Source organism: Montipora capricornis, chromosome 11 (genome assembly GCF_036669925.1).
Source record: "Montipora capricornis isolate CH-2021 chromosome 11, ASM3666992v2, whole genome shotgun sequence".
Classification (NCBI taxonomy): Eukaryota; Metazoa; Cnidaria; class Anthozoa; order Scleractinia; family Acroporidae; genus Montipora; species Montipora capricornis.
The window spans coordinates 20,274,903-20,284,902 of NC_090893.1; the positions used below are offsets into that span (position 1 = coordinate 20,274,903).

Sequence of the window (10,000 nt, forward strand, 5' to 3'; positions counted from 1 at the left end):
TTGTGGAGTATATAATACATAAAAATCGTATGAGCTTGCTAGTGCATTTCGTGATTTATGGTCACTCGTGATGTTTTGAATTCTCTCCAATTGCACTCGGCATTTTGAGAACTTTAAAAATATTCCATTAATGCTCTAGCAAGTTCTTAGGATTTTCTATACTTATTAAAGGAGCCATGTGAATCGGCTGCTGATTCTTAAATAGAAAATTGAACTGAGAAGACTGAGGGGTATCTTGATTTTACATTGCCGCTCTGAATGCTATATCGAGAGTAAAAAGAAGACATGTCTAGTCTTAAAGGTCACCTTAGTTTCTAACGAATAATGAAACCAGTTTAAAGAGATATTTTTTTGACGGTCACTCGGGGATAGTCCGAAAAAACCCAAGTGCTCCTTCGCAGAAGTCAAACACACGAATTTCCTTCCGATTACTAGTTCGGATGCTCTACCACTGAGCTATAGCAGCTGACAATTTTCCTGCTACACTGCTAGGAATGAAATTGTACAAATGGGGTCTTTTCGCTTTTGGTCATTTCTAACAGCATCTTCCTTCCGAGGGCATGGTACTAGTTTCAGCTGACAATTATCCTGCTACACTAGCTGCTAGGAATGAACTTGTAGAAATGTGTATTCTCGCTTCTGGGCATTTCTAACAGAATAATTCTTTCCTCGTCATGTGGTCGCATTTTTTAAATTTTCTCCACCGACTTGGCCTTTTTACTTCCTCTAAATCATCGAATTCATAGGTAGTTCTGAAAGACGGTGACTGCCTTTCTTCCCTTGCAGAATGGAACCATATATTGTAATCTCTTCAGTACTGACCGGTGTAGACCTCTTACTATCTGAGTTCACCGGCAGAGGAACTGTTTGGTTACGGCCTCCATTTTTTCCAGTGCCCACAACGGGACATAAACAGAACTGAAAACACAGACAGCCGTAACTTACAGCACTGCCCCAAACAAACAAGGCCAGCAAGATATTTGTTACATCTCTAGAGCAACATAAACAAACGGGTATACTGTAGAATACGGCTATCTGAATTGGCCAATGAAAGCGCGCGTAGTATCGGAGAGATAAAGTCTTAGAAGTGAACGCACTTCTTGGAGGAAACAATGATCGTTAGTGAAACCGAATTCAAACAGAAAATCTTTTTTTCGTTGATGACAAGGGGACAATACGACAGTTTTCTGGTATTCCAATTACATCTTTGATAAGAAAGGTTACTACAAGATGACATTTGGGATGACGAAATGCACTTCGTACCTGTCAAATTCAATTCCCGTTTTGAAGATCAATCGTGAATTGCAAGGAACATGAACAAGCGGGTAGGTGTGTACTATCAGAGAGAAAAACGTTTTTTAACTTTAAGTGAACGCATAACCTCGTTTCTAGGGTCCCTCTCCTTGCTTCCCTTGCTTTTGCTGACAGAAGGTGCTGACCTAAGTTAATCATAAAGCGCTTTTCTTTATTATATGCTCTTTTTGTGACTTACAAGATAGGAAAATCAGGGGCCCTTTCTCTGCAATGACATCATGTTTTAAAAAGTGGAATGGAAAACAGTTTGTCGTGTCTTCAAAGGAATAGAACCATGCCACTAATTAAAATATAATTAACTAAGTTGTCCAGTGTAGAAAAGATAACTGATAGTTTTAATAACTCAACATGACCTGCACGGTCATTTATTAAAGGAGCCTTCTGGATAGTTTGCTTTTTCTTCACCAAAAAGGGGAAACCTGATCAGACTGATTAGCGACGCAATTTTCATGATAATGTCTCCCTTGCTGCCCGGGTTGCTTGAAGCATGGTTAGCAATACCCAACGTTAAATACCTTGGAAACCTATGGGTTTTGACACCTCTTAACTAACGGTTAGCACAAACCCCGTTCCTAAATATTAATGCTACATCAACATTAAAGGTCACCTTACTAACAAATACTCGATTGCCACTCGGAGATACTCGGAAAAAACCCGAGTGCTCCTTCGCAGAAGTCGAACGTACGACTTTCCTTCCGATTACTACTTCGGATACTCTACCACTGAGCTATAGCACACTCGTGGGAACGAGGGCATGACACTAGCTTCAGCTGACAATTGTCCTGCTATACTGCTAAGAGTGAAATTGTCAAAACGGTGTATTATCGTTTTCGGTCATTTCTAACTGAATCTTTCTTTCCCCGTCACGTGGCCGCATTTTTTATTTCCTCCACCAATTTTGCCTTTTTGTACTACCTTATCGAATCATCGAATTCATGAGTAGTACTGACAGACGGTAACTGCCTTTCCTCCCTTGCAGAATGGCACCATTTATTGTAATCTCTTCCGATTTGTCCCGTGTAGACCTCTTACTAAGGACTTCAAGGTCTACTAGGGCGACTGCGACGAAAACGTCTCTTCCAAATACAACTTTGCACAATCTTTCGCAGTTATTTAAAGTGCACCTAACCACAAAATATTTTTCTCGCTAAAATAAATCTGTGCGCCTGTTCGAAACGCATTCAGTGCGGCCATTTTTTCCTTTTTCTAACAAATCCTGCCTCGAAAGTTGCGAAAATCCAAGCATCTTTTGTTCACGACCGAGTCAGAAGGGAAGTGGGTCTATTCCCGCTTTGACGTCTCATACTGATTTACATTGCATTAACTCTTTGTAAAAATGCATGCAAAGTAGATTGTGACGTCAAAGCAGGAATAGGAGATGTCTATTTATATTCATATATATAGGAATTAGAAGAAAGGTGAGCGAAATTAGCGGTATTTGCTAATTTCTGGTGACCCATTTGAAGAATCACGAGATGACGCAGGCAGCTTACGAATTGCGTGTGTGGCTTACGCGCGCGCGCTCAGCTGAAAACCCTTTCGAGCCTCCTTAAAGTGCACCTAACCCCAAAATATTTTTCTCGCTAAAATAAATCTTTGCACCTGTTCGAAACGCATTGCGGCCATTTTTTCCTTTTTCTAACAAATCCTGCCATTTTATAGGCTTCGAAAGTTGCGAAAATCCAAGCATCTTTTGTTCACGACCGAGTCAGAAGGGGAGTGGGGCTATTCATATGTTTATTTGATTGATAAAAGGAGAAACTGTTTCGAGCCTCCTTAATCTCGTTCACTTCATACAAAGTGGGCGAGTTATTCTGAAATTGAATTTATATTTATAATTATAGAATGAACGCTTAAAACTGTTAAAACCTAAAATTTGGTGATTTTACGTTGTTTTTATGCAGAGTAAAGCAATAACATGAGTGTTGCACGTGTGCAGCACGATGGTTTTTCCCCTTTTAACCAATGATATTATTGTTTTGTGGTGTTGTCGTAGCCGTAGCCGTCGTCATTTAGCTTTCTACTATCCGAGTTTGCTGATGGAGAAACTGTTGTTTATGGCCCCCAAATTCCTCAGAACGGGACATAAACAGAACAGGCAGTCGTATCTTACAGCACCGCCCCAAACAAACAACGTTAGCAAGATATTTGTTACATCTCCCGAGCAACATAAACAAACGGGCATACCGTAAAATACGGCTCGCGGATTTGCCAATCAAAGCGCGGGTACTATATGAAAGAGAAAGTTTTTTAACTTCAAGTGAACATACTGCTTGCAGGAAGTAATGATCGTTTGTGAAACCAATTCAAACAGAAAATGTTTTTGTCGTTGATGACGAGGGGACAATACGACAGTCTTATGGTATTCCAAATGTATCTTTGATAAGAAATGTCACCACGAGATCACATTTGGGATGACGAAATACAATTTGTACTTTTTAATTAAATTGCCGTTTTGAGGATCGATCGTATAGCTGCAACCATCTGCATCACAGCAGAATCGCAAGAGAGAAGTGATCCTAGCACTTATTTGAACAATTTAAGTAATGATCCTGGCATCTGAACAATTTAAGTAATAGTCTCTTATAGACACCTGAAAACTTCAGGTGGCTTACGACGGGAATCGAACCCATGACCTCTGCGATGCTGGCGCAATGCTCTACCAACTGAGCTATGAAGCCACTCATTGCAAAAAGGTCCATTCGTTGGGCTCTGTGTGTTCCCGTGGCGAGTGAAAGACTCGATGAATGGAATATACAAATGTATATATTCGAAGTGCGGGTTATAGACAAAAGCGAAAGTAAAGTAATCCTCTGCAAGAAAGTGAGATTCAGGTCCACTCGTCTTCGCGGCTCTCTCGCGGGTCAAGAAAAACCCCTGAGACCAGGGTACAAGTATCTCGACAACTGCCCAGAAAAGTACGAGGCTAACTTTTCTCTTACAGTTTCATCTATAACCCGCACACTTCAAATACATGCATTTATTTCATTCATAACATAAATCATTGGCTTTCAGTGTTAAGCAACTAGCTAATTTTTAACTTTCCATAGCTTAGATATTTTTTAACTAACAAGACGACGTGTTTACAGACAACTCCAACAACCCCATGAAAAAAGAGATTGACAAGTCCACCAGTTTTGTTGTGGAGTTAACGATCGTGTTGACCAATCAAATTGTCAAAACTTCAGCGGTCGGAGAAACCAAATACACAGTTACGCGATTACACACATTCGTTTACAAGCTAATGAATTAACGCAGGATTGCAAGCAAGCTTGATTTTTTTTGGGGGGGGGAAAAGAAGCAACAAAACGTGGTAGACAATCTGTTGACTAGCTGCTTGTTTGAAAAGTTCGCATAATACTTTCCTCTGTAGTTACGGTAGCCACTCTGTGCTCAAGTTGCCATTTACAACGATTATATCAACCAACAATAAAATGGACCATGTGTTCTCCTCGCAACTTGTCTGTAAGTAAAGCACTGGTTAGTCAGTTTTCTTTTCTAAACGACATCAGAGTTTTCATATGTTTATTTTCAAAATAACTAGACTATGACTGTATCACTATTTGTCTCTCTATGATAGGTCATTACACCGCTCATTTGGATTAAGGGGTTTCCTACTTAGTATGCTCTGGTCAATCTATGCATTGTTGTAATCTCCAAACTAGTTTGCATTGAAAGTTCTAAAGGCCCATTTGAACGGTTTAAACATGCATACAACAAAGTTGAATGGATGTTGGGCAGATGTTGGGAGTAAAAACAAAAGTTGTGTGGAGGCCGTTAAAATGGTATTAACATGGCGCCAACAATTGAGCCAAAATTTTGATCGCGAGGAACTAAGAACAAGAAACCAGATTCTCCCGTCCAGTTACGGCCACCTGGGAGCATGCGTGCGTTCTACAAAATGTTTAGCGAACTGTTTAAACGGCTTCAGCTCCAAACAACATTTTCTAGAACAAAATAAATGTCGAATCGATGTTGAATGAATGTTTAAATCAGTTTAAATTTGATACAACACGCTTTCAATATTTTGACTCTTTCGACAATGTTAAACGACCTAGTCAAACACTCCTAACCTTTGGTTCAACAAAATGTTGAAGAAAAAGTGGAAACCATTTGAATGGGCCTTAAGACTAAAGAATCAAATATTTATACTCATTAACCTCTCAATGCATATTAATTAAGAGATCAAGCAACACTCTTATTTCCTTGTTTTTAACCTTCTGGTAGTTTTGCCTCAGAAATTGCCCAACAAGATCACTCAAATCCAGAAGTTTGCCTAAGACAAAATTTCTACAGTGATTTCACATTTAATGCACACTAATAGTCCATTTTCGAAATACCAAATATTCAGCTTGATGGTGAGGCAGTGAGGACAAGAACAATGGAAACACGTTGGAATGACTGAGAAATATATTCGGAAATTATCCACTTGTCCTCTAAATCTCTCTTTCAAGCTGAGTTTTAATATATCGACAAAGGCCTATTACGAGATCAGGTAACTTTCATTTACTAGTTTTTTACATTCTAGAAATTTGCCTCAGGAATCGTCCATTTTAAAAATATTTTGCCTTGGCCCCCCTGTGGCAATATTTTAGAAAATCCACGTTTCTGAGAAACGTCCTATTTGTTTGATTCTGGAACCTGTTTTCTCGAATAGAAACGTTACATTGCGTTGGCAACCGTAAAAAAGTCTAAGAAAATCTACATTTTAGACACTTTAGGAAAACCTGTCATTTCTCTGACTATGAGCTCTTTTTCGCACCATTTTTCACAGAAAGATCCAATAGTCCTTCAACTTCCAAGGTCTACTAATTAGAAGACTAGAAATCTAGTCTTAATTTTTGCTTTTTTGAAAATAATAATAATAACAATAATACCATTGACATTTAGTGTTCCATTACAGGAATAAAATATGAAGTCTTCATCGAAATCCGTTTTTCTCTCAAAATGAAAGTTCGTATGTGGAGCTTAAGAAGAACTCATGATAATTGTTACCGGTAAACTGAGTCTACAAACGTACTTTTAAACCACATTTACATGTCTTTGGTCTTTCTTCAATGCTTTCATGTTCTCAATAACTCATATACTCGAAGTAAGTAAAATGACATATTAACGCATCAGAGCCCAAGAAGCACTTTTCTCAACTTTCGGACGACGTTTCTGACGAAAAAAAGTAAGAAAGAAAAGAGAGAAAAATAGCGGGTTAAATGTGATTAAGAATTTCATTTTGATTGATAAATGAAAAAAGACAATTATTTTCATCCATAAAACCGTTTGTACATACATGCGTTTTGTTAATAGCAGAAATTCCCTGTCCAACTAAGTATCACTGAGACATGTAGACTATAAGCCCTCATTATCTAACTTAACTGTACGCAAGTAACCGCCAATTAGAGATTTCGTTACAGTCCCTTGCAAACACTTCTTTGCAGGAAAGAAAGTACCCCACTCGGTGAATGTGAACAAAAATTATTTTAGTCGCTAGCCAAAGCAGTTCGTAAAACAACTACGTTTGCGACTGATTTTGAAGCCATTTCTCTGTTAAAAAGTTACCTTTTTCTCTCGAAAACTTGCCAAATACAAACCTGTACAACATATTTCTTTTCAGTAGTAAAAATTATATTCGAACAGCACTTACCATTCTTTTCGACTTCTTGTGGCTCAAATTCAAACGTGACATCATCGCCAATTAGAACAAACGGCGCCCAGTATTTTATGGCGGAATACTTCTCTGTCTCGCGAATAGATTTCATACCATGGTGAAGAGCTAAACTTGCACTTTTTCTGTCTGCCAAGTGTTGGTAAAAACTCTTCATGAACAGCAAGGCTGCCTCATCATCAATTGCCCAGAGTGAAACCAAAACAGACCGGGCACCAGCACACAAGAACGCTCTGGCTATTCCAACCACACCCTCAGATTTTACCTCTCCCTGACCACTATGACAGCAACTCAGGACAACCAGCTTTGCCTGAAGACGAACTGCATGAACATCGCTCATTGTTAACATGAAATCTTCCACTTCGGGGATCTGGGATGCGCGCTCGGGATTTGGAGCCAAAACAATTTCTCCAAATTCATCATCTCCATGAGCAGCAATGTGGATTAAAGCAACTGATTTCATTCTTTTCAGCACCTCAGCTTTCGTTGCATTTTCGCCAGTGAGAGGCGCAGTGTGGAGAAGTTTTCCAATCATCTCCACCTCTTTTTTCGCACACGGCAACTGTTTAGACATGGGTCCACCGGTGCCCCAAGTGATTTCCTTCAAGCACGGATCGCCCACAAGTAGCGCTTCACTCTTACTGTTGAAAACATTAGGTGCACTCGTGATCAGTTTCAAAGCGAACAATGAGGGAACAGTACGGATCCTGACAGAGTCACTCAATGCGGAATAGGGAGCCAAGCAAAATGGTCCATCAGGAACAAAGATCAAGTCATCCTCGTGGAGCAAGTCTGCAATGGGACTGATTAAGACATCATACAAGGACTGCAAGGGGTTGTCGGACACGCTGAAACACTGAAAGGATTCCTCAACAACTTCTCCACTGCAAGAGAAGTCGCTGGGATGTCTGTGTACCGAGCGATTCTCGCATCGGACAGCAACCCCCGCACCAATCTGCTTCAAAGTAGTCATCATCAGTGAGTCAGCACTTCCATTTTCGATTTCCTTTTCCCTATAGTTTATACTGCTTCCTCTTCTCAAAAGCCAAAAACTGATAGTGTTCCCTGCAAGTGCTATGAAAACTGTTTGTAAAGGCAAATATTTCATAAGAGCGGAGATAGTTTCCGTCCTCGCAATTGCCGAGGTAGGTTCTTGATCAACGCCAAATCGCACCTTCAAAATGTCTGTCAAGGCCTGTGCTCGTCCTTGTTCAGCAGCAAACAAAGCCTCATCAACCTCTCCATTCTTTAAAAGTGCTCTCCACAGAGCTGTGTACGTTAACTGATTTCTGTCACGAAAACTTATTTTCCATGCATCTTCTGATTCAAGAAGACGCCTTGTTTCATCGATATGTTTTATGCTTAGACGATAAAATTTAAGGGCTTTGCACAACGAGCCTGACAATTCATGAGAAAGACCAAGGTTACGACAAGCAATTCCCTGCCCTACTGGATCCTCCGTTTCCTTGGAAATAGTAAGATATTGTTCGTTAAAGAGAAGAGCATTTTCAAGGTCACCCATTCCGCCATAAGCAATGCCAAGATTGCCATAGGCGCCTCCTTCCCCAGCCCTATTCCCTACTTCTTTTGCAATGCTAAGATGTTGTTTGTGATACTCTATGGCTCGCTTGAAATTGCCCAGACTGTGATACGCGTTGCCGAGATTACCATTGCCATTGCCCTCCCCGGACCTATCCCCTACTTCTTTTGCAATGCTAAGATGTTGCTCGTAATGCTCTATGGCTCGCTTAAAATTTCCGAGACTGTGATAAGCGTTGCCGAGATTACCATGGGCATTGCCCTCCCCGGCCCTATCCCCTACTTCTTTTGCAATGCTAATATTTTGTTTGTGGTACTCTATGGCTCGCTTAGAATTGCCCAGACTCTCATAAGCGTTGCCGAGATTACCATTGGCCCTGCCCTCCCCGGCCCTATTCTCTACTTCTTTTGCAATGCTAAGACCTTTTTCATGGTACTCTATGGCTCGCTTAAAAATGCCCAGCCTGTGATAAGCGGAGCCGAGATTAATGTTGGCACAGCCCTCCCCTGCCCTATCCCCTACTTCTTTTGCAATACTAAGACGTTCTTCGTAATACCCTATGGCTTGCTTAAATTTGCCAAGACTGTGATAAGCGTTGCCGAGACTACCACTGGCATTGCCCTCCCCGGATTTATCCCCTACCGCTTTTGCAATGCTAAGATGTTGTTCGTGATACTCTATGGCTCGCTTAAAATTGCCCAGACTGTGATAAGAGTTGCCGAGATTACCATTGGCCCTGCCCTCCCCAGCCCTTTCCCCTAATTCTTTTGCAATGCTAAGATGTTGTTCGTGATACTCTACGGCTCTTTCAAATTTTCCCAGACTGTGATAAGCGTTGCCCAGATTAGCATTGGCGATGCCCTCCAATGATCTAGCTCCTTCTTCTTTTGCAATGCTAAGTAGTTGTTCGTGATAGTCTATGGCTCGCCTAAAATTGCCCAAACTGTGGTAAGCGTTGCCGAGATTACAACGGGCCGTGCTCTCCCCAGCCCTATCCCCTACTTCTTTAGCAATGCTAAGATGTTGTTCGTGATGCACTATGGCTTGCCTAAATTTGCCCAGACCTTGATTAGCGTTGCCGAGATTACCTCTAGCAATGCCCTCCCCGGCCTATCCCCTACTTCTTTCGAAATGCTAAGATGCTGTATGTGATACTCTATGGCTCGCTTAAAATTGCCCAAACTGTGATAAGCGTTGCCGAGGTTACCATTGGCCCCGCCCTCCCCGGCCCTATCTCCAACTTTTTTTGCAATGCTAAGATCTTTTTCGTGATACTCTATGGCTTGCTTAAAACTGCTCAGACTGACATGAACACAGCCGAGATTACCATTGGCCCTGCCCTCTCCGGTCTTATCCCCTACTTCTTTTGCAATTTTAAGATGTTTTTCGTGATACTCTATGGCTCGCTTGAAATTGCCCAGACTGTTATAAGCACATCCGAGATTACCGTTGGCACCGCCCTCCCCGACCTTATCCCCTACTTCTTT

General features: G+C 41.0%; 3 protein-coding genes, 1 non-coding gene and 1 pseudogene across 5 annotated transcripts in view; 1 reads left to right on the forward strand and 4 right to left on the reverse strand.

The window, feature by feature from the left end:
- LOC138024377 (tetratricopeptide repeat protein 28-like) overlaps nt 1–10,000 on the reverse strand; it is a 118,468-nt gene that overhangs the window by 58,866 nt on the left and 49,602 nt on the right. The gene's annotated exons all lie outside the window — the stretch shown is intronic.
- The window catches only part of LOC138024394 (adrenocorticotropic hormone receptor-like), a 102,328-nt pseudogene that overhangs the window by 22,843 nt on the left and 69,485 nt on the right, over nt 1–10,000 (forward strand).
- Nucleotides 3,922–3,995, reverse strand: Trnaa-agc (transfer RNA alanine (anticodon AGC)). The gene has a single exon. It is a non-coding gene; the product is annotated as a tRNA-Ala (tRNA).
- On the reverse strand, nt 4,811–9,541 carry LOC138024381 (tetratricopeptide repeat protein 28-like). The gene is made up of 2 exons (XM_068871578.1): nt 6,953–9,541; nt 4,811–6,474 (listed from the first exon to the last, which is right to left on the reverse strand). The coding sequence occupies exons 1-2, from the start codon at nt 8,493–8,495 to the stop codon at nt 6,455–6,457; spliced, it is 1,563 nt and encodes a 520-aa protein (XP_068727679.1). The 5' UTR covers nt 8,496–9,541; the 3' UTR covers nt 4,811–6,454.
- The window catches only part of LOC138024389 (G-protein-signaling modulator 2-like), an 8,847-nt gene continuing 8,387 nt past the window's right edge, over nt 9,541–10,000 (reverse strand). For both annotated transcript variants that reach the window (XM_068871590.1, XM_068871589.1), the window contains one exon: nt 9,541–10,000. This exon is cut by the window's right edge. In XM_068871590.1, coding sequence (XP_068727691.1) covers nt 9,551–10,000 — 450 coding nt within the window. In that variant the 3' untranslated portion in view covers nt 9,541–9,550.

Coding starts and splice junctions, on each gene's coding strand:
- LOC138024381 (XM_068871578.1), bottom strand. CDS start 8,495: ATGGGTGACCTTGAAAATGCTCTTCTCTTTAACGAACAATATCTTACT. Junction 6,475..6,952: donor ACAAGAAGTCGAAAAGAATG/GTAAGTGCTGTT, acceptor TTTTTTCGTCAG/AAACGTCGTCCGAAAGTTGA.